Source organism: Schistocerca gregaria, chromosome 4, assembly GCF_023897955.1.
Source record: "Schistocerca gregaria isolate iqSchGreg1 chromosome 4, iqSchGreg1.2, whole genome shotgun sequence".
Classification (NCBI taxonomy): domain Eukaryota; kingdom Metazoa; phylum Arthropoda; class Insecta; order Orthoptera; family Acrididae; genus Schistocerca; species Schistocerca gregaria.
Genome location: NC_064923.1, coordinates 537814579 through 537842530, shown reverse-complemented (window position 1 = coordinate 537842530; position 27952 = coordinate 537814579). Strand labels below are relative to the sequence as shown.

Sequence of the window (27952 nt, the reverse complement as noted above, 5' to 3'; positions counted from 1 at the left end):
GAGGGCTGGAGGAGGAACAGTGAAAGGGGAGGGTTGGGTTTGGTTTCTCAGAAGGACTCGTAAATCAACCCCCAAGGGTTCCTAAACCACTTAACAGCACAGTGTGTTAAGGGGAGGGGGGAGAGGTCATAAATCAATTACTTTTTCCTATGAATATATGCAGCCCAGGCAAACAAATTCTCCTTGTAGACGCCTTGCCACACTACTCACGACGACAGGCCGTAGAAATCTTTTTTACCCCCTGCATTGTTCATTTCACCAGTATGTTCTTTTATTATTATCATTCATAAGACCTTCATAATATGATGTTATTTCTTGTAAAATCCATATACATTACCTTGATTTACAACGAGGCTATTTTATAACATTTGTAATAAATATTCTTCCAGTTTGTGGAAAATATCCTGCGCTTTTACATGATAAATAAACTTTTGGCTGAAGCACCTGGACCGTTTGCACATTGCCACATGTTCTATCAGTGTTAGAAATTTATTTAGATTCAGATGCAAGATGGTTGTCAGATGCTTTTGTTAATGCTTCCAAATGATACTCCGAAGGAAGTCATCCTGTCATGATAACTACAAGAGGAATTGTATACATGAGCTGCACCCTGCCAAACAGTTGATGAGACGGTACTGGTAGCGTTACTGATTTCATAATTTGGCCATAATAAGAGACTTCCATTGCTGTGTACCTTCACACATTGAAACAATAAGCAAGCAAAGATCACCATTATTATAAAAAACGACTCTACATGTATCTGTGACACATAGACAGGAAATTTTACCACCGTTATTTGTAAGGATGCTGAATTTGTAAACACACATGTCATACACTGCCAAGGGATATAACTGTGACAAATTAAGCTATAACAAGGACAGAGATTTTTTTGAGCTTTGAATTAACTTGAATGTATAGAAAAACAAAGTCATAAAGCTTCCAGCGCTAGTGTTTAATATAGCCCAGTCTATGCATTTAATTAATCAAACTCTCGATTTGTTGAAGTTGTGGCTGCAACAAATCGTTAAACATTTCAGCATCGAAACAATTACTGAGAATTGGCTTCTACGAAATGCTAAATAATGGTGTGAAAGCTGGTCTATTTATGAAAACTTCTTTCTTCACTATAGCTAACATATTGGTCTTCAGAGATTCAGCAACTGTACTGATAGTTGAGATAATTCTAATTTGTTGTTATGCCTCATCTGCATATTTTGAAGTAGATACATGTTTCTATTAGTCAGAATCATCTTCAAAATTAAGTAGTAGTTGTAGCAAACCGTCTTGCTAATTCAAATGATAAACACTGAAGGGCTGGTGATCGACCATCTCCCACCTGAGTTGGCGTAACTTCTGCGTTACAACATTTGCGGTCTGTGGACTTGTGTTATCATGAAGCAGCAGCACTCCATGTCGCACCATTCCACAGCGGAAGTTTCCGACAGATATGCCGCCTCATACACATTGTTCGTACTTCGACCGGTGTTTGCCCTTCGGCAGCCACGAAATTACACTGAAGCGCAAAAGAAACCGGTACAGGCATGCGTATTCAGATACAGAGATATGTAAACAGGCAGAATATGGTTCTGTGGTCGGCAACGCTCATGTATGAAAGCAAGTGTCTGGCGCAGTTGTCAGATCAGTTATTGCTCCTCCAATGGCAGTCTATCAAGATTTAATTGAGTTTAAGCGTGATGTTACAGTCCGCACACGAATTGTTGGCCACAGCATCTAAGAGGTAGCAATGAAGTGGGGATGTCCATTTCACTAGTGTGCCATGACAGTCAGGAATCCAGTCAAACATCAAATCATCGACATCGCTACGGCCGGAAAAAGATCCTGCAAGAACGGGACCAACGACGACTCAGGAAAATTGCTCAACGTAACAGAAGAGCAACCCTTCAGCAAACTGCTTCAGGTTTCAATGTTGGGCCATCAACAAGTGTCAGTGTGTGAACCATTCAACGTAACTTCATTGATATGGGTTTTTGGAGCTGAAGGCCGACTAGTATACCCTTGATGACTATACGATAGAAGGCTCTATGCCTCTCCTGTGACCATCAACGCCGCCATTGGGCTGTTGATGACTGGAAACATGTTGTCTGGTCGGACGAGTCCATTTTCAAGTTGTATCGAGTGGATGGCCGTCTATGGGTAGAGAAACAACTTAATGAATCCATCAGCCCTGTATATCAGCAGGTGGCGGCTATGTAATGGTGTGGAGCGTGTGCAGTTGGAGTGGTATGGCATTCTTAATAGGTTTAGATACGACTCTGACAGTAGACACGTACGTAAGCTTACTGCCTGATCACCTGCGTCCATTCATGTCCATTGTGCATTCCGATGGAAATGGACAATTCCAGCAGAACAATGGTTCACCTAACACGTCCAGATTTGCTGTGGAATGGCTTCAGTAACACTCTTCTGAGTTTCAACACTTCCACTGGCAACCAAACTCCACAGACATGAACATTATGGAGCATATCTGGGATGCCTTGCAACGTGGTGTGCAGAAGAGATCTCCGTCCTTTCGAACTCATACGGAGTTATTGGCAGCCCGAGCAGGATGCATGATCTAAGTTCCCTCCAGAACTACTTCAACTATTAGTTGAGTCCATGCCACCTCGTGTTGCGGCACTTCTGCGTGCTCCCTGGGGCTCTACACAGTATTACCAGGTGTACCTTTTTTTTCGCTCTTCAGTGCCTATGAGTGTGGTAATGTGATCTCCGTTTCTGAACAGGCCAGACGGGTTGCCGAGGTATTGTAACTGATATTGTGTTTACTAATAAAAACAGTTACCAAAGTGACCGGTTTCGACCACTACTGTGGTCATCTTCAGACCTACAAGTTGTATACAAAGCTTTAATTAGAGGGCTACATACATTAAAGAAAATACATAAAGTTATAAAGCTATAAAACGATGAATTACCATTGACTAGGAAGCTCTTTCTGTTGGAGAATCACTACTGGAGAAACCAGTGCACATCTTGCCCTGTACTGCCAAACGGAAATTCATTTATCCTACATATTTAAATATTTTTAACGCTTCTGAATTGACAATAGCTGTTTAATAAGCTAAGTTGAGTGTGTATTTATTTTTAATTCTTGACAATGTTCTTCTAACTAAGAAATTTTAAATTGTTATTCGACTCATTGTTCAGTAATGACATCATGCCGTCAAAGTGGGCGGAGCCTCCGTTATATATATAGTAAGACGTGCACTGGTTTCTCCAGTAGTGACTCTCCAACAGAAAGAAGTTCCTGCTCAGTGGTAATTCATCGTTTGATAGCTTTATAACTTTATGTATTTTCTTTAATGTATGTAGCACTCTAATTAAAGCTTTGTATACAACTTGTAGGTCTGAAGATGACCACAGCAGTGGTCGAAACCCAGAGGTTCCTACTCAATGGCAATTCATCGTTTTATAGCTTTGTAAATTTGTGTATTTTCTTTAATGTATGTAGCCGTCTAATTAAAGCTTTGTATTCAACTTGCAGGTCTGAAGATTACCACAGTAGTGGTCGAAATCGGTCATCTTGATAAATAAATCGTGATCAAGATTTTTTTAATTGTAAACATTTGTAAGACATTGATCACCGCGACTCCCATAATTTATTCAAAAGTAATTAAGATATTGTGTTTGCTTTTTCTGGAAACGCGAAGATTCACACAATACGAAATAGTACTGAAACGCTCGGTGCCGGCAGGGAGACGAAGTGACGTACATCGAGCTTCCGGCGCCGCGGGCACCACAGAGCGTGGCAGTGACGGCGCCGCCGACGCCGGCGCCGCGGCCGACGGTGCGCTTCCAGGACGAGGTGGTGGCGCTGGAGCCGGGCGAGGTGGGCCCGTACGGCGCGCGGCCCGGCTACAGCTCGCTGCAGCGCCACGGACACCGCCCCCACCCCCACCACCAGCTCCAGCAGGCCCGCCCCCACGCCGTCCGCAGGCCCTCCGCCGAGGGGTTGCATCTGGGTCGCCCGCTGCACCTCCACCAGCCGGTACGGTAACAATGTGTCCGCCCTCTCCTCTGCCGCTACTCTGTTGTGCGCACTTTCGTTGTCTAACGCAAATGTAAACAGTTCCCTAAAACAACGCAATACGGACCATAGGAAAATCTCAGCTTAGAACGTACCCATACTCCATTGTGTATGTATGGAGTTACTGTGATACTTGTGCCGACCAATGCTAGCCTATGGAATATAGATAGTTACAACCCGATCGCTATGTACTAGTGTTTGTTACTGCGCACATCAACGATCGAAATGTAAAAAACACAATGTTAATAAATGTAAATGTCGTTCTAGGTAGTCGTCGTTCTGAATGCCAGAATTTAGCCTGAGCGAATTCAGATTGTGGAATAAAACGGTCACGAAGTCTAAAAAACGGGCAAAAGTTAAATTCGGTAAATGGTTGTGATAAGTCGCCGGAATATCGTGTGGTAAAGACAAAGCAGCAACTGGACAAAATGTACACTCGCTAACTTACATGTAAAAGAAACAAATGATCTGAGCACAAAAGACGTTAATTTGCAATGCTATATTGGTAGTTACTATAACGATCACTAACAATAACCAATGACTAACAACACTTTACGAAAACTATTGTCTACGTAACTCACGACAATGTTGTCTGTTAGTAAAAAGAGCCTAAATCTGACAAAAACAGTTTATCGTTCTTTACTTACTGCTTTGCAAGTGCCTGCGTCTCTGTTTAGTACCGTTACAACTTTCGTTTATGGCAACAACTACTGTTTGGCACTAAAGTTAAATAGACGTGCAATCATAATATTGTTTACAAAATAAAACAAAAAATTCGAACACTACTTTGGCTACAAAGAAACCAGCATACTTTAGTCATATAAAATAAATTTGAATTACATGAGTTTTAATTTAAGCTGGTTGTCGCAGTAGTAGACCGAAGAGCAATGAACATAATAAGTACTTGATTGAAAATTGGTTGTTTATTTAACTAGATTTTTTCACTATTTCCTTCATTTGTGACTTTCTTGGAATTTATGGAGAAACAATAGGACCCTGATCATGTATAACTACTCTCGTCAATGAAGCTTCTCTTGACAGATTTGTTCTTTGCCAGATATACAGTAAGGTTCCGAAAAGTTACTAAGGCACTGGAACGCCTGTTAACAGATACAAAATTCTGGCTGGATCTTACCTCGTCATGAGTTGCTTGTGGTCCGAAGTAGTGCTTCATACGTCATCCACTACTGGCAAAAGACTACTGTTGATCAACGAGGAGCTTCAATAAATTGGGACCGTGCAGTATTCATTAATTCCAAACTCGTCTTACGACCTTGTACTGTACCCACATAATTGCTTGGCCACCTAAAACTGTCCAGCCACATACTATAACAACATTTTCGATGCATAACGCTCTGGCTTTTGCGCGCCAACATACACATCTGTTTCACAATACAGACGCTTTGCAACTATTTGTCTGCCTTCATCTCTGTGACTGAGTGCACTCGCGCCAGCGACGTTACTGTTATATGAAAGATGTTCTCTTGGATTTAGCTAGTAAAGACTTCCCTTAAATTGCCAGGGTGTTTACTACAATTATTTGACGTAAATAACTTCTACGTAGCCTATCAACATACAGGGTGATCCCTCTGAAGTTTCGCATGAAATTATCTCGAAAACTATACATCGGGTAAAAACAGTTGTTAAGACAAGTTCGTAAGCTCAAAGGGGGACATCAAGTGATACTACACGTGACCTCCAGCCCCGCCGCCTTGGGTGGGGGGGGGGGGGGGGCAACATTTAAATCTTAAATGGAACACCCATTTTTTATTGCAGATTCGAATTCTCCATAAAAAGTAATCCGGTTTTGATTGAAACACTTTTTAAACTATTGACAGTTGGCGCTGAAATCGATAAAAAAGTAAAATTGGGGAAGAACTCTGATTTATTTAGAATTATCCGGTAAATACGCATGAAATCGATAAAAAATGTGCACCAATTCTTTCGTTACACCAACTTAAGTTATTTTTGTACAAAATGCGCTGTATCCTACTTTTAGCGTTACCCAGGAACAACGACATGGGCGTAATAGAATGATGTTCCCATGGGCTGCTTCATTAGTGTGAGTCCCCTTGCCTCACGCAAATGAGGTGCTTAATTAATGAAATTATCCACAAAGAAATTGTTCAAAATTATTCCCATTTGTTTCAATGCATAAAGCCAGTCGTCTGCGAAAGTTGTCCTCAGTTTTGAGCAGCACATCGCGTGGTATGGCTGCACACGCTTTTCGAATGCGTTGCCCCATATCGTTTCTGGTTGCGGGCTGTCTCTCATAAACAATATTTTTTAAATAACCCCACAAGAAAAAATCGGGATATTTTCGGTCTGGTGAAAGAGGAGGCCACTGAACTGGTTCGCCGCGTCCTATCCATCGACAAGGGTACCAAAAATTTAAAACGTTTGGCAGATTTTAACATAATGGAGAGCGGCTATGTCCTGTTGGAACCACATTCGTCGTCTAGTTTCTAAATCAACATGTTCCATCAGTTCCAAAAAATCATCGTGCAAATGTTGTAAATAAGATTATCCAGTAACATTTCGCTCAAAAAAATACGGTCGTATGAAGTAACCGTTTAAAAGTCCACACCAGACCATTAATGACCAATTGTGTTGATTGTTAACGGGTCTGTGACAGTGTGGATTGACAGGGAACCAATAACGACAATCATGACGATTTAATTCGCCATTGTTTTTGAATGTGGCTTCATCGGCGAACATAACGTATCTAAAAGAATCATTGTCACATCTATCATTTCCAAGGTGGATTGGCAGAAATGTTTGCGTATTGCATATCTTTCAGCGTTAATGTCTGTATCTGTGTTATAAGGTACACATGATATTTATGTGCCTTCAAAATCGTCAAAACAATTGATTTCGGTATTCGAGTTTGTCTCTGAATAGCACGACTACTAATTTCGGGATCCAGTTTAACACAGGCGAGAACGGTAAGGATACGAGCGTCATTTTAATAGTATTCGCAATGACGAGGTGGACACTGCATGTATCCATTTCGAGTTCGTTGAGTGCAATTTCGAATAATGTTTTCGCTTGGATGTCGTCTGATTGGGAAATGATCCGCATACAATTGCGCGGCTGCAGCGTGATTGTTATGCCATTCACCTAAAATTAAATTCATATCAACAATAACTGTGGAAAGATGGTGAGCCACCTTTCGCTAAGGAATAATTTACTTTCGTCAGTTGATATTTACGGTTCAGAATCTGAAAGTGAAGTGATGTCTGATCGCATTGCACCGACCTTTATACTAAGCCATATTTCGCAGTTTGACCACGGTAGCGCCGCAGTCGGGTGAGTAATGCAATTGTGAAGAGTTCGCTAGAGAGATTTCAATACCATTCCTCCTCTCTCCATCAATAACTGTGGCGGGTAGGATATATTTTGTAAAACAATAGCTTAATTTTGCGTAATTCTAAATTAATCGGAGTTCTTCCACACTTTAATTTTTCTCGATTTCAGCGCCATCTGTCAATGGTTTAAAAAAATGTTTCAGACAAAACAAAATTACTTTTATTTGGAGACTCCGAATCTGGAATAGAAAATGGGGGTTACCTTTAAGATTTAAAAGTTGCCCCCCTCCCATCCCCATGAGGCGGTGGTCACGTGTCCCCCTTTGAGCTTACGAACTTGTCTTACCCACTATTTTTACCCGACGTATAGTTTTCGAGATAATCTCATCCGAGACTTCACATGGACCACCCTGTGTATAACGTTTTCATAAACACTAATTACTGAAAAAATTCATTAATACATATATTTACATAAAATGGTTATAAAGTCGAGAAATCACGTAACAGAAAAACTCATGACGCACTGTGTTGTAGTGTTACAAGCTGTACACGGCCATTTTCACAAAATCAAGAAACCGCAACAGTTGCCGGACGAACAGTATTTAATTTTTTACGACCGGTTTCGGAATAATACAATGATGGGAAAAAAGTACCACACAAAAAATAAAAGAAATATAATACAATGATGGGAAAAAAGTACAACACAAAAAATAAAAGAAATATAATAATATTGGGAATAGATTGATGTACGCAACATATTTACGTGATTAACAGTGTAGATCACAGGTTAATGTAATTGCGAGATAAGCCATTCCCAATGCGAAATGCTAGTAAATTAATAACCGGTGTAACCGCAAAATTGTTAAATGAAAGCATGACGACGAGCCCTGCTGGCACTTGAGTCGGTCAGTACTGCGATCGATAATGCTGTTGGTGACACGTAGGAATCATCATCCGATGATGTCCCACACGAGCTCCATTGGAGACAGATCTGATGATCGAGCAGAACGAGATAACATGTCGACACTCTATGGAGCGTGTTGGACTAAACCAACGGTATGTTGACGAGCGTTGTGCTATTGGAAAGCACCCCCTGGAACTGTGTGCATGAATGTCAGCACAATGAGTCGAATCATCACACTGAAGTACAAACTTGCTGTCTGGTAGCGTGGGATGGTCACAGGAGTGTTCCTGCTGTCAGACCATAACTCCTGGTGTAGGTCGAGTGTGTCTAACACTCAGACTGATTGGTTGCAGGCCTTCAAGATGGCCTCCTCCTAACCAATAACCGCCATTGCTGCCACCGAGGAAGAACCAGATTTCATCACCCTACCCTGCAATGAGCTCTCGCTTGACACCGGTAAAGTCGCAAATGGTGGTGGAATTCACGCTACATGGCGCCTGGGTCAGAGCTATCCTTGAAGTAACCTATTTGTAAAAGTTCGTAGTGTGATATGGTGTCCACTGCTCAAACTGCAGTGGGATTCACCAGAATCATACGCCGAACACGGTGATCTTCCCTCTCGGTAGTACCACGTGGCCGTCCGGAGCCCGACCTTTTTGCTAACGTACATTTTCGTGACCACCGCTGCCAGCAGCCATGTTCGACGGCTAAAGTCCTGCCAATTCTTTCCGCAAATTCGCAAAAGCAACCTCTAGCTTCTCGTAAGCCTATTATACGAATTCGGTCAGACTCAGTGAGGTGTTGATAATTGTGCCTTTATCACCTTAAAGGAATTCTTGACTAACATCTGCTGATCATGCTTACGAACGTTACAGTGTGCATTTAAAGTAATCCCGATTGTCATCCTCGTAGTGGCGCTACTAGCGTGAACGTGCGCCACACGTGACGCAATCATGCTTGTTGCCTGCAGCTGTGACAGGTGGAAGGTTTGTCACGCGAGCGGGAAAACCATATAAAAGAATATGGATACTCTAAACACTAGAAAGGAAGGGAAAATGCACATATAGATACAAAACACAAACGTGCTCAATCACCACTTCACCAATTTAAAAGAAAAAATTGGACGAGATACAAAATTATATTTTAGAGAAAATGCTCCATGCAGACGAAACACTGAAAAATCCTAACTGACGCGGTAACCTGAAGTATGCCATAATTAGCTAAAATATTTCTATATTAAAAGTCAGTAAGTTCGTTAGGAGTTTCACGAGGGCAAGAGTGAAGAATTTTTATAATTTATGTGTGTTGAGAAAGAACAACCAAGGTTTCCCCATTATTTTCCGAAGAGTTAAGAATTATACGAGCGTAGTCATCATTATTACAGCCATTTATTCAAGAGAAAGAGCTTCACAAATTTAGCAAGTCAATAACGACTGGGCCGCCTCTGGCTCTTACGCAAGCTGTTGTTTTTTTGGCTTCTCAATGATTGACAGAGTTGTTGGATGTCCTCCTGATGAATATTGTACCAAATTCTGTCCAAATGGCGTGTTAGATAGTCAAAATCCCGAGATGATTGGAGATCCCTCCTCATGAAGCTCCATATGTACTCAGTTGCGGGTGAGTCCGGCGACTTTTCTGGCCAAGGTAGAGTTTGGAAAGCACAAAGAAAAGCTGTAGACTTTCGTCCTTGTGCGTGAACATTATCTTGCTGAAACGTAAGCCCAGGATGAGTTGCAATGAAGTATCACAAAAAGGGTCATAGAGTGCGTTACTCCTAAACCAGTGATAAACAATTAAACATTATTGGTTCAACAACTGTGGCGGTTTCTTCGTTTAGTGATAACAATACACACTATATATAATATATTAGTATCCCCCTTTAAAAGAGCCCACTGGTCGCTTTGAAGCATTTTGTATAGTAACCACGTGACCCTTAACCCCTATCTTTAGTCACGGGTGTGAAGTAGTGTATGTGTGTGTGTGTGTGTGTGTGTGTGTGTGTGTGTGTGTGTGTATGTGTGTGTGTGCCAGACAGTTGTATGACCTGAGCGCAGTAAGATCGGGTCCAAATGCAGACATCACAAAATGGCGGGAAGCAGCTGTAGTATTTCCACGTGCCACTCAATGAGTATATAGCGGTTGTAAAGACACCTTGAGAGTCGGTGACCGGAGTTTCAAACTTGATAAGCAGTGGTACTTTCAGTGAATGCAAGCAAGCTTTCCGAAAGAAACTGCATGCAATAAACGTTTGGCGTCAGGTAAGCGCCATTATTTCAGAGGAGTTCATAAAACTGTGAATCTTCAGTGGTCGAAACAACAAACAAATGATAAACAAACATATGGTACAGTAGCCGATTGGAGGAGTGTAGGTGCTCCATCAAGTTACGATTCTTCCTCTTTTCAAGTGATGTGCCGAGTGCATCGATGGCTCATTGAGACGCTTGAGCTGCAGCATGTAATGGTGTAGTTCACACCAGGGGTGTGGTTCTGTCATGTTTTGGGGATTGTGTTTCGTATGGCGACTTGAGCTTACTCATTCAGAGTACAATGAGTATGAACATGGATATTTAATTCAACTTTATGTGTGCCATTTTTAAGAAAGGCTTTCAGTGCGTAATGCATCACCTTTTTTGTGAAAGCAGGTTGGTTTTATTCAACATTCCAGTACATCATATTATTCTGCACACTTTTGGATACAAAACCCTATTTTTCTACACAATCTTCGTCCAACCCGACGAAGTAACGCCGTGAAACTGCGAGGGCCTGTATGTCCCCGTGGCACTACTCTACTGGTCGACATCGGAGCCAACATCTTGGTGGATCTCCAACCTGCGCATCATCAACGTACTGCTTCCTGCAGAATGCATCCTTCATTGGGCCAAACAGATGGAAATCGGAAAGAGTGAGGTCCCGGTTGTGGGTGGATGAAGAAAAACAGTACCCCAACTGGTGGATGAGAGTGTCAACACCACCAACAGAGACGTCGATATGACCAGCGTTGTGTTTCATTGTGCTCCATTGATCACCTCTAATGAGAGTGTCCGCAAGTTCCAGAATTGCATAAGTCAAACTGCGCGCGGCCAGTCGACACGTGGGTGATCGGACACGTTGGTGTGACATTGTTGTGATGATGATAGACGCTTCGCCCAACGACTCAGCGTGCTTATACTCGCTGCCAGACTTACGTAGACATTCAGCAAGCACCTGCGAAAATCCGCGATCCACTGGTTTTCCGCCAAACGAAACTCGGTTACAGATCTCTGCTTGGAACGTATTTCTATTACAGACGCCAACTTGAAGATGTCCTATAACACGCGACCTATCGGAACTTCATGGAACTATAGGGCTGAAGCGGTAGTATTCCACGATGCCCCACAATAAATTCTAGATTTTTCAACTAAAACTGGCCGAGAAAAGAATGTTTTGCGTTACTTACTGAACATCCCTCGCACATTGTCATTACGAGTATGTTGTGAACACCTTTCAAGAGAATAAGGGAACGTTAAATGAAAATCGAACACTTTCCACAACGGGACCTCGAAACTGTTCCATTCAAAAGTAATCGCCACACGCGTTGAGCCATTTATTGCACTGAGAGAAGAGGCGATATATTTCGTAGAAAGAGGTCGGCTGTTGTTGAATACAAAACCGCACCCACTCTTGACCTCCTTCATCGGACTGAAACCGACCTCCACGGACGTCTTTCTTGAGATCGCCAAAGATGTGAAAATCACACGGTGAAAGATCTTGGCTGTAAGGAGGATAATGCAGTATTTCCCAAGCAATTCGCTGAAGCGTGGTCTTCGTCCGATTGGCGGTGTGTGTGGGCGGGCGTAGTCGTAGGATGATAGTTATCGTTGAAACAACCGATTTTCTGTTATATCGGTTTTCTTTCAAAGCCAGTCGAACGGGTCAGTTAAAACAACTGAGAATAAGAGGTTTATCAAGTAATATATTTTAGGGTTATTATTTGCTACCTTTCCCTATGAAACGCGTAGAAGTCGAAGCAAGACTAAAAACTTTTGATTGCCTTACTTTCAAGTTATATAGAAAAATATTAAATTAAATAGGCAAGTAGAAGAGATCTTAATCCATGTACCGTTCGCAGCGTTTCTCGAAAAGGAGTAAATGGTCGATTACTACAAAAATAAAATCGCCAGTATTCTCCAACAAATTCTCATTTTTTGTATTGTAACCGGGATCCTACCACTGTTTGGACATTATGAACAGTCAGTGCTAAATGGTAAAAACTGAGGTTGAACAACTTTATTTTTCGGGTTAATTAGTCCGTTTTCAGGGGCTGCAAGCAGATACAAGCGTGTTATGTAGACACATGCAGCAGATCACCTGCTTTCTATTTTTATTTTATGCTATGAATGAGCTGTGAGGTTCCAAGTTTTCTCCTCATATTACGTCACAAGTTTCTGAGACCTCTTCAATTTTTTATCTCCCAAAGTAAATTGATTGGTACCGCACTACTTAACATACTTCCAGACTAGGGATGGTGCTGTTGTGTAATAGAACTGATGTCCGAAGACGGTAGTGAGAAACCACGTGAAGCAGGTCTTACGCACACATGTACAAGCGTACCATCCAATAGAAGACGTCGCATGGTAACAGGTACCCTATTGTCTGAACAACGCTGTACCACGTCTTACGCTATTTACTTTTTGCTCGTTCCCGTCGGCATTGTTTTTAAAACAGTACTGATCGCTTTTCGTAGTTTCTGTAATAACACATTATTTCAAAGAAACGCAAATTTTACCAATAAAAGTTACTCGCCCCGTAAAATAGCCTTATTGAAAAATGTAATATTTTACCACTGCTGCTATGGAAACTAATATTTCGATTTTTCATTCGGTTAATACCAAAAAATAAAAAATAAACTGTTATAACCGAAACCAAATACCGGGAAATAGCGATTACTCAGAATTAAATTACCGGTATCTGTTTTAACAGGTCCGTTTTTCCATCCCTTCGTTATCGTGCGTCGGGAAGGGAGCGTCGTAGTTTCCGCGTAGTATTTCATAGCGCCGTGCATTGATTGTGGTGCCACGCTTGAAGAATTAGATGACCAGACGGCCTCTGCACTCGAAACCCATGTTAACCTTACAGAAATTTGTGTGAAAAGTTTTACATTTCTTTAGCAAGGGGAGATACGGTGGAGGTTTCCGACGTTGGCTGTAGGGATGCTGTGGGACGGAATCACCGTGCTGCACGACACCACCCGCCACACTGCCGATCGAACGAAGGCTGCGCTTCAGCGATTTGATGGGGAGATACTGCAGCACCCTTCGTGCAATCCAGATTATCCGCCGTGTGATTTTCAAGTCTTCCGCGACCTGAAGCATGACATGCGTGAAAGTCGGTTTCAACCGGACAAGGAAGTGCAAGGGTGGGTGCGGTTATGGATCCCTCAGCGGCCGAAAGCGTGTCCTTTAAAACACGAACTGATAGTTTTGTCTCCCAATGGAAAAAATGTTTTAATGAGTGTGTGATTACTTTCGAATGGAAATCCTCCACTTTCCTATTATGGCGAGTATTCGGTTTTCATTTCACTGCCCTTCATACTTCAAGAGACTATCGAAAGCAGTTTGAAACACTACCAAGCGACGCAGACTTTCAATGTAACTTCCAAATCCAGGTACGTAATGAGCTGTATGAGGTAATTTGAATCAACTGATAGCTATTCCTCGCTTCACCAGCAGGGAATGTATCATTCTATTTCACAATTTACGTTTTCTTCAAGCAAGGCAAAGGCATTTTTTGCAAGCAAGAAATACAGATATCCGTGCCATGCTTATATGAGACTAGAATGTTTCCAATAGAAAGTACAGCACAGGTATAATAAACCCAGAACTTACGAAATTATGGGAAATGTTTAAACCCTTTCATAGTTAATGGTCATAATCTTTCTTAAACTTTCGAGCGGTTGCCTTATATAACTATATGTTTAATCGGAAGCCCAGCTGTCATTGTGAAGTTGAAAAAAAAAATGCAGCGAAACATTTTTCCAGCGGTTGTGACACATTTTCGTTTGACCTGCAGGCCAGCTGCACAGATCGAAATTGGAGAAGTTTGTGGGAACTCTGGGGTGGTACATTATGTGCAAATTTTATGTCTACGTGTGAAACTTGGGTACTTAATCACAAACCAGATTCCAAGAAACAAACCAAATAATGAATTAAGGCTAATACAAAAGCTCCATGGTGCTGGAAAAGCAACGTCCATTGTTCAGTTTGTAGCCTAGTCAAAGAAAGAACAGCAACTAGTCTCACTGGAATTTATTGTTGGATGGCACGGAACGAGACATGGTTCAAAAAAACTACGAAGATAGTTGCATAATAATGTGGTATCTCACCAACACAACGTTCAACAATTTCAACTTTTAATGAGTAAATTATGGTTGGTCTTCAAGAACCTTATAGAAAAGAATATGTGTATTTGTCATCGGAACTTTCTTGTTAGAAGACAAAGGCAGTTACTTTAGAATGTAAAAATGAAAACAAGTATTGTTCCCTTGACGTCGATTTTTTATTATCCGCAGTTTAAGTTTTTAACATTTAAATGCAGCGTGTATTTGTACAGTTATCGTCTGTTCTTCCTTACACTGTCAATGCCACTTCTTCGATACTAATAGCACAATCATTGTACCTAATTGTCCTTAATTATGTGCTTTTTGCTATGTGTGAAATCAGGCTTCCTTGACCTCTTTGTAAGTTTATTTCAGTCCACAAACAAAAGTGATACACGATGTTCGTCGCGGCCATCTTAAATATTGATTTCCGTATCCTGTGAAGCTCCTTCTTATTATGTATTCTCCCGTGGTAACTCATCGTATCAATACTAGCCACTTTAAATATTCGAGGCTGCGGTTGTTACATTTTAACAGTAACAGCTGGTTACCGTTGTCTATCGTTTTATGTCCGTCACTCAAGTCAAGAATGCGTTTTGAAAATGGTTGAAATGGCTCTGAGCACTATGGGACTCAACTGCTGTGGTCATCAGTCCCCTAGAACTTAGAACTACTTGAACCTAACTAACCTAAGGACATCACACACATCCATGCCCGAGGCAGGATTCGAACCTGCGACCGTAGCAGTCGCACGGTTCCGGACTGCGCGCCTAGAACCGCGAGACCACCCCGGCCGGCTGCGTTTTGAATGACAATGCTCTGATAACGATATTTTCAAATTCGGCTCATGAAATTGGTAGACTTTTGCGTCTGAGAATGACAACCAAAAGTGGGCAATGAAAGTGAAAGGCCAAGGACTAAGTCCTTAGATCAAAACGGGACGGACATAGGATGTAGTCTTTCATCTCTCATGTTAAATCTATACATCGAAGAAGCAATAACAGGAAAAAAGGTTCAAGAGTGGAATAAAAATTTCACGGTGAAAGGATATCAATGATGTGATTCATTGGTGACATTGCTGTCTTCAGTGAAAATAATTTCATGATGGCCGGCTTGTGTGGCCGAGCGGCTCTAGGCGCTACAGTCTGAAACCGTGCAACCGCTACTGTCGCAGGTTCTAATCCTGCCTCGGGAATGGATGTGTCTGATGTCCTTAGGTTGCTTCGGTTTAAGTAGTTCTGAGTTCTAGGGCACTGATGACCTCACAAGTTAAGTCCCACAGTGCTCAGAGCCAATTGAAGCATTTTTTTGAATTACAGGATGTGTTGAATGGAATGGGCAGTCTAGTGAGTACACAATGCGGATTGAGAGTAAATCTAAGAAAGAAAGTAATGAAAAGTAGCAGAAGTGAGAACAGTAACATTATAGCTGGTGATCACGAAGTAGAACACGTTAAGTAATTCTTCTACATAGGTAGCTACGTAACAATGGCGGACGGAGAAAGGAGGATCCCAAAAGCAGACTAATACTAGCAGCACTGGCATTTCTGGCCATGTGATATCTACTTGCATCAAACGTAGGAGTTAATTTGAGGAAGAGGTTTCAGAGAATTTGTGTTTGGAGAACTTCATTGTATGGTAGTGATGCACTGTGGTAAAACCGGAAAAGAAGAGAATCGAAGCATTTGAAATCTGGTGCCACAAAAGAATGTTCAAAATTAGGTGGACGGATAAGGTAAGTAATGTGTAATTTCTCCGGAGAACCGTCGAGGAAAGGAAAAACATGGAAAACGCAGAAGAAGGAGGGGCATGTGTTAAGACATCATGGAATAACTTCGATGGTAACAGAGGGGGCTGAAGACGGTAAAAACTGCAGATGAACACACAGATTGGACACATCCAGCAAATAATTGAGGTAATCGGTTGCAAGCGCTTCCCTGACATTGATAGGATAGGAAATCGTGGTGGGCCGCATCAAACCAGTCAGAAGAATTGAGTAAAAAGGAGGAAATAGTTGTTCATGACGAGAGCATTGTCTCTTCGAAGCCGGAGTTGTTTCCAAGAGATTAAACGGTTGAATACTAACAATTATTACTGTTAATTCTTCGATTTCTCTGTCTTCAACCATTCTGTGTATGTAATTCAAAAGTTTTTTTTTGCGGAAATTGTGTCGGTTTTATTCAGGTTTGTCTTGTGCTTTTCTGAATTATTAGGACTCACAAACTTACTCATTATTAAAAAAAATATGCTGTATTTTCTGCAACACAACATCGATATATAGTCAAATGGACACTCACGTTTTCAGCTGTCACATAGAACTTTTCGGCGAGCTGAGATAGCCGCTGTGTGCCGGAGGAAAGCAGTTACCTTTTTCCAATTGCCGGCCAGAGCGCTCTCTTCAACGGAGGAACGGTTAGTTTTTCCTGAAGACTTGCGAGCCAGCTCCGGCGACAGGGCGACGGAGCAATTTTGTGAGCCAACACTTTTAATTTCAGTAATGAAGGGAAGAGCGCGGCGTGTTTACACAGGGTGGCGGCCTGGGAGGCTAGCGACCGCCCACCGCACGTCTCGTCTCCTCGAGCCGCAGCGGCGCCGGTCTGTGTGACGAAAGAGCCGCCTGGGACAGCGGCAGGCGGGACGCACGCCGGTTTTCACAGAGGCAGTGTGTGCGAGGCCGTCCTTGGCGTGTTATCAGCGCTTCCAGAGTTCGAGCGTCTGCTGTCGCAACAGCAGGCGCTTTCGCCGCATCTAGTAGTGTCACTTTTGCTGTCATTGTAGGCTTTCTGGAAAGTGTATATACTCAAGACATCGTTGGGTTAACAAGATAAGCATGTTCACATACTTTCTAATGAAGTGCAAAAACTGTTCAGAAAATAGAAAACTTTATTAATCGGTCTTTACTTTTCCAAACCTTTATGTAGACAACCAGAAAACCGTGAGAGCTTACTACATATATTTAACAGAATTAAAGATGCTTCGTTCTTACACGAAACAACATTGTTTTTAAAGCTCCGTGCCTCACTCTGTAGAAATGTACTGCTGGCCGTTAAGGAGTGTAGGTCGTCAACCGGGCCGATTTGGAGCGGAAGAGACACCACAGGTCATTTTAATTTCTACTTTCTGTACTTTTACACATAAATTCATAAAACTTTGTCAGCATGACCAGGAAGCATTGAGGACTGACACTCATCGCAGTGGAAGTTCAAAAACGTACCAAAATAGCTTTTTTTTACATGTGAAATTTCATCATTTCTTAACTTATTACTGGCTTCATTTGTTGCTATAGGTACACTTTCCATCCTAAATAAGAGAGATCCTTGGATGAATTTTTCATAACATACAAACAGTAGCTACAGGTTCATGAAACTCTGGAATATTCCAAATCTATTAAAAAACTGTGGAAAAATTGAGATAATGAACAATAAAACTAGAGTTTGTTCTAAACATGAAGTTAAAATGTGAGAGTTCATTCCTTTTTTCATAAATTAAATAACTCCTAGAGTTTCATGCACCTGTAAATTTGGTTTCTATGGTGTGCAAAAGTCATCGAAGAATCTCTCTTACTTAGGAAGAAAAGGATACCTAAGCAACAAATGCAGCCAGTAGTGAGTGAAAAATGATGAAATTTCACATGTAAAAAAAAGTGTTTTACTACGTTTTTGAGCTTCCACTGATATGAGTATGAAATCTGAATCCTTCCTGGTCATGCTGTTAAAGTTTTATGAATTTATTTGTAAAAGTGTAGACAGTGGAAATTAAAATGTCCTGTGATGCCTCTACTGCTCCAAGTTGGGCCGTTTGACGTCCTACCCCCCCCCCCCCCCCCCCCCTTTAAATTGCTACTTCGCGAAGATGACGTGCTACAGACACGAAATTTAACCGACAGGAAGAAGATGCTGTGATATGCATATGATTAGCTTTTCAGTGCATTCACACAAGGTTGGCGCCGGTGGCGACACCTACAACGTGCTGACATGAGGAAAGTTTCCAACCGATTTCTCATGCACAAACAGCAGTTGACCGGCGTTGCCTGGTGAAACGTTGTTGTGATACCTCGCGTCAGGAGGAAAAATGCGTACCATCACGTTTCCAACTTTGATAAAAGTCGGATTGTAGCCTATCACGATTGTGATTTATCGTATAGCTACATTGCTGCTCGCGTTGGTCGAGATCCAATAACTGTTGGCAGAATATGGAATCGGTGGGTTCAGGAGGGTAATACGGAACGCCGTGCAGGATCCCAACGGCCTCGTATCACTAGCAGTCGAGAAGACAGGCATCTTATCCGCATCGCTGTAATGGATCGTGCAGCCACGTCTCGATCCATGAGTCAACAGATGGGGACGTTTGCAAGACAACAACCATCTGCACGAACAGTTCGACGACGTCCGCAGCAGCATGGACTATCAGCTCGAAGACCATGGCTGCGGTTACCCTTGGCGCTGCATCACAGACGGGAGCGCCTGCGAAGGTGAACTCAATGACGAACCTGGGTGCACGAATGGCAAAACGTCATTTTTTCTGTTTACAGCAGTATGATGGTCGCATCCGTGTTTGGCGACATTGCGGTGAACGCACATTGGAAGTGTATATTCGTCATCGCCATACTGGCGTATCACCCGGTGTGATGGTTTGGGGTGCCATTGGTTACACGTCTCGGTCACATCTTGGTCGCATTGACGGCACTCTGAACAGTGGACGTTACATTTCAGATGTGTTACGACCCGTGGCTCTACCCTTCATTCGATCCCTGCTAAACCCCACATTTCAGCAGGATAATGCACAACCATATGTTGCAGTTCCTGTACGGGCCTTTCTCGATACAGAAAATGTTCGAATGCTGCCCTGGCCACCACATTCTCCAGATGTCTCACCAACTGAAAATGTCTGGTCAATGGTGACCGAGGAACTGGCTCGTCAAAATACGCCAGTCACTACTCTTGATGACCTGTGGTGTTGTGTTGAAGCTGCATGGGCAGTTGTACCTGTTCACGCCACCCAAGCTCTGTTTGACTCAATGCCCAGGCGTACAAGGCTGTTTGTACAGGGAGAGGTGGTTGTTCTGGGTACTGATTTCTCAGGATGTATACTCCCAAATTACGTGAAAAAGTAATCACATGTCAGTTCTATTATAATGTATTTGTCCAATGAATACCCGTTTATCATCTGCATTTCGTCTTGGTGTAGCAATTTTAAGGGCCAGTAGTGTAGAACTCTTGCAGGATCGCTTTATTGTTCGTCAGTCTGATTTCCTGCCTGTTAAGAACCTTTATTCTCAGGAAGTAGTAGACGTACCAAGTTGAAATTTATGGCTTTTATGAAGGTCCATAGTCCCTCGGCGAGGTTAAAAAGATAAGGCACGTATTATGATGCAGGAAAATTCCCTCGTCAGTACCTGTAGCGTACTTACCGTTGACCTAGAAAGATGAAATTTTTGCAAGAAAGCAACGTTTCGTAGTACAAGTAAAGGAAAAAGATACGAAAAATCTTAATTTATACTTACATATCCTAATAAAGGCAATTTTCCCATTTTTTATCCTGCTATAAATTTGGCTGTCCGTCTGTGCTTTTTTTCTATAATAGTTGAAAGTAACGGGTTCAAATTTATATCATGTATTAATATCCGTGGTCTCTTGGCGGCGTAAAAATTGTAGACTTGTGTGTCAATTCAGTTAGTAGATTCTGCTTTTTATGTCACGTATTTTGATACTGTACAACTGACTCATAAAACCCTTACCGTTGTCCTATTCCCTGAAATTTTCCATGGAGCAAGTTTCACAGTTCGAGTACAGGAAAAAATCCAAAATTGTAAATTTGTATTTGTATCACACAAAAAATTATTACTGTTGTCATTTGTTATCCGGCTTCAAACTTGAAATTAAAGCATTGTCGAAGGTTTCGGGTTCCCTGGGAGCGTTATCTTGCCAATGGCAATGTCAACAATAGACAAAAATTGTCAATATCTTCTGCTCCCGGAATGGATAAACTGTCTGTGCGTATATGAGTAATTAAATTCGTAGGGAAGACTCACTGTGCGAATCCTACTTGCACCTGAACAGTTTTTTTTAATATGTTATCAAAAATAAACAAGAAACTAAAACAACAACTGTTATCTATTTACAGGGTATTGAATATTACGAAGAGTCTAAGAATTAAAAAAAAAAGTGGATACTTAATAAAAGTCATAGGTGTGGAAGGTTAATAAACCGCTGATTGTACTCCACCTTTTAATGAACTGTATACAGCATCCCTAAGATTTCTTCCAGAGGCAATTTATTATGAAGTTCCATGTCTGAGATAGGCACATACTTCTTGGGAAGCTTCATGATATCTTAAAATTCCTCAGATTTAACTGACAGAAGTATTTCATACAGTTTTCCTCAGTTAATGGTTGGTTGGTTGTTTTGGGGAAGGAGACCAGACAGCGAGGTCATCGGTCTCATCGGATTATGGAAGGATGAGGAAGGAAGTCGGCCGTGCCCTTTCAGAGGAACCATCCCGGCATTTGCCTGGAGTGATTTAGGGAAATCACGGAAAATCTAAATCAGGATGGGCGGACGCGGGATTGAACCGTCGTCTTCCCGAATGCGAGTCCAGTGTCTAACCACTGCGCTACCTCGCTCGGTCCTCAGTTAATGTCAGTGTTCTGAGGCTTTCTGAATGACGAAATCATGATAGGTAAGTTGTGATAACGATGCGCTACAGCTAACTATATGCTTGTGAGCAGTGGAGTACTCAAAGAAACAGTCCTTTAAAACTTCTCGTCATTTGCTCTCTTAATGTCAGACCGAAGCAGCTTTTCTGGGTGAAAGAAGAGGTCTAATAGTAGGACTTGTGTAACATCAACCACAATGAACTTTTTGGATTAATTTCACTTGTCAGAATCTGACTAAACTTTGGTGCAATGGCAAAACAAGCCGTGGTCATATCTGGTTTTAGCCCCAAGCACACGGCATCGACGAATCCAGTTCCTACATTATTCTGCTTTTGGTCCGTAAATACAGATATGTCTCATTCTTCACCACACCATAGAGATATTTTCAAACCATGCAATGGTAGTAAAGCTTCATTTTTGGCCAGAAGTAGACGAAACTGGCTAATGCACCGATCTCTTCAGTTGTTATGAATTTCACTTTTTTGCCTTATATTTCCTTCCTAATGCACTTGTATGGCCAATTAACATTACATAGATCTCACGGATGTACAGAGTGCCAGACTTTCATAAAACTGTGTACAATCTTTAAATGGTGATAACTACTGCAATGTTCGAACGATACACTGAAATAAACTGAGCTGTAATGTGATGAGCTGTATATTGACGCATGTATTCCTAATATGGTATTGCATTACTGCTGCACAAGTGCTCGATCGCTATATCTCCGGGAAGACGGTTTCAAAGTGGCAATGAAAACAAGAAAGTATTATAATAGGCCACAACAACCAGTGGAACTAACAAATTAATCTTATAACTGCGTAGGCTTCCGCGGCCAGAGTCAGTCGACCTAAACGTTTTCTGGGAATGGTACCGCGTCATAATGTATGAAACTACTGCTGCTGGAGAAATACCAACGTTTCGGCCACAGTTGCAGCAGCTTTCTTTTGTGTCTAGTGGTAAATGTAAGAGATCTAGTGAAACAAGTGACCATCATTGCTCTATTACATTATGGAACTCTGTCACCATTCAACATTAAAAATAGGTTTGTGAAAACAATATCTGTTTGAAATTCTGGTTAGAAGAACCAGTGTATACCAAAAAAGTTTGTGTTGTTGTTAAAATAGTGAACTTACACTCACTATTATTGATTTCCAAATCCTGGTCATGCTATCCAGATGTAGTTTTCTCGTGATTTCTTTAAGCTGCTGAAATCTATTGCTGGGCCTGTTACTGGAAAAATATCCAATTTACATTTGCCATTCGAATATTGTCTTGTGTATTAAATGATGGTGGGTCTCGTAGAATAATACAGTGTTCCATAACGTTTGGAACACGGCGTAATAACGTATGTAATTAGTGGGGATAACGTTTTCGTTAGATGTGGCGTATTTCACGTTCAACACAGGGGACGGCATTTAGTCTGAAATAGAATGCGCTAAGTTGTTATAAACCGGATATTAGTGGTTGGTATAGCTAGACACCTTCTGTTGTAACTGCATCTTTCTGTCCGAAAAAGTTTGAAGTTGCCTAGTACAACAGAATATGTTATGTATAAATTCATCACCCCCTCCCCCCTATTTTCACACTTACTAAGAACGCGAGATTGTTTTTCCATGGGGATGGCACACCATCATATTACCTCCACGACGCAAAATTTTTAATTACTGATTACTTCTATCGCTATTTGTGATCTGTACGTTCTTAATACTTAACACCACTCTACTTCTGCCTACGGTGAACCCCTAACAATACTGTATGCCACATATAAGTAGCTCCACTTCTGACATCCAAAATGATTTGTAACACAATGTTCAGAAATCATAGCGACCACTTTAACGAATGTGGGTCAGTTCATTGTAACTGGAAACCCCTGGGAACTGATGGTGATAAATTGGAACAACTACAGTAATTCTTGATTTGAAGAGCTGTGGTGTATGAATTTATTATTTAGAGTTACCGTTTGTAAATGCTGTACATTTTTCTATCGCTCAAGCGTTCTGTTAAATTTATTGAGCTTCGTCTATATTACTGTTGCTAGGGAATCTTTAGAGTCGATTACCGAAATTATTCAAGCTTTTGTTAGGTAGTGACAATCTAGGATTTTACAAAACGAACCAAAACCTAAACTCGAGTATAGCTATCCTTCTTGATTGAAAATCATTTATTATACCATTGTGCGGTAAACTTACTTTATCATCAGGCTATCTGTTACAGCTACTACTGTGTGTGTACAATATTTGTTACTTCCGATAGTAGAGATCGTAAACAAATAATCAAATGCAGTCAAACTTTTGAAACTTGTCTCATTGACCGATATTTTTTTCACTTTTTCTACTTTCTGATTTTCATCCATTTAAATGTACAAATGTTCTTTACGTTGGCGAAAACTTCAAAGTTTGCTCAGTCGAGAAATAGCTAGAATTACATTGAATTTAAGCTCCCCCCCCCCCCCTCCCAATGCGTGTGCGAACGTTAAGGAAGACGAACTACTCGCTGTTGAGAGGAATATCTTTATACGCATTGCCAAATGCATTGAGGTTGACAGGCATTATTTTGAGCATTTGTTGCATTAATGTGGTATTTACAGATAATCACGCTGTAACAGCATGCGTTCTCAGAAATGTTACACGTATCGCATTGGAACAACCGAAATAAAATGTTTAAACGTACCTACGTCCTGTATTTTAATTTAAAAAACCTACTGTTGCAAACTGTCCGTCTGAAATTGTGAGCAATATGTTTGCGACTATTCCAGCGCCTTCTATCGAAAGCGAAAAAAGTGGTCCAACTAAAACATTCATATTTCATTAAGTACTACACGAATATGTAATAAAAATGAGGGTTCCTATTTAGAAAAACGTAGTTGATATCCGTTTGACCAATGGCAGCGTCATCTAGGGGGGCAACCATAACGCCATGTGGTTTCCCCCTTCAAGCTAGACAAGTTTCGTTCTTTGTAGTTTTTTCGTTTAACGCTTATTTCGTGAAATATCTGGCCCGGTCATTATCAATGGACCACCCTGTATACGTCTAACTCTGTCGCTCTGTAGCGTCGTTGGATGAAGTTTCCAAGCATGGATTCCTATGTAAAACTCGATCTACTAAGTCACCTTTGCAGGCTGTTGAAGTTTGTAACATGAATTGTGAAACACCTTGTTGAAGTAGGCATTGAATATACGAAAGAGAGCAATGAGAATAGAGATATCATCCACTAACTAGCAAAACTATCAGGGTGGTTAAAATGAGTTCAGTATGGAATCACAATTCGTTTATTATTTTCGCAATAACATAAAACATATGAAAAATAGCGAACTCTATTTTAAATCTTATGAAAGGATTTATTCTTAACAGTTCTTATTCTGTTGTTGTTGTTCTTGTTGGGTGTGGCAGTCTGCAGACGGTTTGACGCTGCTCTTCATGCTGCTTTATCCAGTGGAAACTTTGCACAAAAGAATATCCGATTAAACGCTGGTGCAAAGTGTAATATAGCAGAAAAGATATTTACGTGATTGTTAAATTGGTGTTCCGTTTGAAATCTGAAAATAAAAATTTTATTCTTTTAATTTAAACTCCCGTGCTACTTAGAAAGCTGCAGGTAACCAAGATACACACAAATAGATCATGAACTACACCGTGTCTAAAGTGTCTTTCTACATTTCAATAGAAATCATGCAAATTTCATATACAACGTGTATATGTCTAACCAAATACACCAGAAGTGTGTACAACATCTTTGCGAATGAGATCAGTATTTCTTATGTAATGGCGTCTCGTAAAATATAACTTCTGTAACAGCCGTAACACGTTTGCTATGTTTTCCAGGTGTTGACGGCACAGGAAGCGACCGTTGGGGCGCCTGGGCTGCTGCAGGTGCCCATCAGAGGGGGAGCCACCAGATTCTGAGGCCTGTCCTGCGAATTGGCAACCTCTGCGCGTCTGTACAGAGTACACAACAAGCCAGGGAAGCATCCAAAGAGACTACTCACGCCAAACAAAGAAGTTCACTCTTGTCACGTTTGTTTATTTCTAATGAAATGCTCTGAATACATTATTCTCTTACGTATATTTTACTGTGATAAAGTACAATGTTCGGTATACGTTTGTATGTGAGCCAAATGATGATACCAAATTTGTGTAAATAATAAAGTGATTATTTAATTCCTTATTCAGTATTCCCCCCTTCAGATTACAATGATTAAAAACATTACTTACTTGTGACCGGGCATTCTTCTAATAAGTTTTACCACAGTCTTCTACGCTCTAAGTAATAGGAATGGAGCACTTAAAGAAATAGAATAATATAATATTTTAGAAGAACTACTTCCCGCTGTCTTCAGGTGCAACTCAATGTTTGACTGGCAGATATAAAGCTCTTCTGACCCGGACTGTTATATTTGATCGCTCATGCGGTGTAAGCGTTGATTAAATTGTTTTTCCCCTTAGTGCCTCTATAGCTTCACCCATGAAGTATTGTTTGATTCAGACATTACTAGTTCGAATCAGTATGTACCACTGCCAAGTCAATTCTGGAAAATCTTACCCAATAGCTAATGAAGAAATGGTAAACGAAAGTGATAGTTGTACGACTGGTTAATGGAAACGTTGCAGAATGAGACCTCTTAGCAGTGATAAGGAAGCAGTATGTCGATAACGTTCTCACCTGATCCTTTTCGATTCCACGTTCACTCGTTGTAGCTGATATAGTGCACTTCACATTGCAAATAGTTATCTATGGAAAACGGTTACTCAATGAATATTTTTCGCTGAGTAAATATGAAGATCATACACCGATATTTCCTAGCAGTGGCCATGCAGTTTGGTCACAGTCAAATTGAACGTGGGTACTACAGATGGCTTGTAATGGCGTAAAAAGTAACTCCTACGAACTGCTACACTTGAGATACTGATACATGTGCGATCCTGTACACAATGATATCGTCCTCGTATTCTGACGCGCCAAAATCGCATCAAAAGGAGGAGTTGAATGATGTAAGCTACATCTGGTAGGTGTGTTTCTACATATGAACCATGGTCTCTACTAAAATTTCACACCAGTCAGATAAGAGTGGCGCTAGTAATACCGCAATGAGGATGAACATCAGGTTTTCTTTAAACACACACTTTAACGGTCGTGCGCCTTAGTTAACTTTGATACTGAACGTGTTGAACTAACGTTAGTCAATAATGCCTTATAGGCGACAAAGATGCCATTTTTAATCTCTCACTGACTGTACACGAGGTCGTGTAATAGGCCTACGAGAAGCTTGATGTTCTTTTTCTAATACTGCAAAAAGGCTTGACAGGAGTGCAGCCACTGTACATGATTGTTAGTACCCGTGGGCACAAAATCTAAATCTTGATTCGCAAGAAGACCGGGTTCCAGATGGTCACGTCGTACTACCGAGAGGGAAGACCATCGTGTTCGAAAAATGGCTGTGACGCACCCTGCTCCATCTGCAGCGGCAATCTGAGCAACAGTAGGCACCACAGTGACACAACCAACTGTTGCCGATTGGTTACTTCACGGACAGCTCTAAGCCAGACGCTCTGTAGCTTATATTCCATCGACTCCAAAACATGGTCATTTGTGCCCTCAATGGCGTCGACTGAAAGCTCATTGGAGGGCAGAGTGTTGTGCTTTCGGATGGAAGTTGTTTCTGGATTGGCGCCAGTGATGACCGTGTCTTGGTTAGAACGACGCCAGTTGAGTATCTGCAACCATCCTGTCTGCGTGCTAGACTTTTAGGACCTGCAGCTGAGTTATCATCTGGAGCGGAACTTCGTATGACAGGGGAACACTCTTATTGTTATACAACGCACCCAGTCTGCGAAACTATACGCCACTCTGTTGATTTGACCTGTTGTACTGCCATTCGTGCACATCATTCTAGGGGCTGCCTTCGAACAGGATAACGCTCGTCGACATACCGCTGTTTTAGCCCAAACTACTCTACAGAGGGTCGACATGTTGCGCTGGCCTGCTCGATCACGAGAACTATTTCCATTGGAGCGCATGAGGGACATTATCGGACCACAACTTCAGGGCCGATCACAGACAGAACTAACCGGCTCTGCATTCCCTGATCAAGTGCAACAGGCTTGGAACTCCCCAGAAAGAAACATCCGGAAATTGCATGCAAGTTTGATTGCTTTCTTTCAACAGTCTGGCAGCTACACAGGTTATTAACGTACCAGAATTTCACATCTGCAATCGCACTTCCATTAACCATTGATCTTGAAAATTTACCTACGCTTTTGTCTTCCTAAAATTTCATTGCGCTACATTAATTTTTTTTGGTGTTGCGATTTTCTTCCCGGTAGTGTATATTAGCATGAAACAAGGAATATCATGCTAGGTACTCCGTTATGAACTACGTCAACTGATGGAGTACATTTATTTATTGTGCAAACAATAAATACGCGTCTGTTTTGAATACTCTGGGTACAGTTTGTTTATTTCTTATTCGTCGTTAGCTATGTCTATTCTTTTGGGATCGAATAACCATTCCTTGATGCTCAGAAACAGATGAAACAGGTGATTCGGTTCGTTGAACGTGCTATGGTGTCACAGGTGTCTTGTTAACTTTATTGTTACGTGCGAGTATCTAGTGTTCGCCGATCGCTAAAGGTTCAGATTTCACTGTTGCTGTTCACTGTTCACTTATATCCTCATTCAAGGAGTAGTAATT

The 27952-nt window shown here is 41.4% G+C and overlaps 1 protein-coding gene across 2 annotated transcripts in view; it reads left to right on the top strand.

Annotated features, from left to right (window-relative positions):
- Nucleotides 1-25437, top strand: part of LOC126267335 (nephrin-like) — a 747526-nt gene extending 722089 nt beyond the window's left edge. For both annotated transcript variants that reach the window (XM_049972441.1, XM_049972440.1), the window contains exons 14-15: nucleotides 3710-4003; nucleotides 25086-25437. In XM_049972441.1, coding sequence (XP_049828398.1) covers nucleotides 3710-4003; nucleotides 25086-25166 — 375 coding nt within the window. In that variant the 3' untranslated portion in view covers nucleotides 25167-25437. The remainder of the gene's footprint in view (nucleotides 1-3709; nucleotides 4004-25085) is intronic.
- Nucleotides 25438-27952: the final 2515 nt, after the last annotated feature.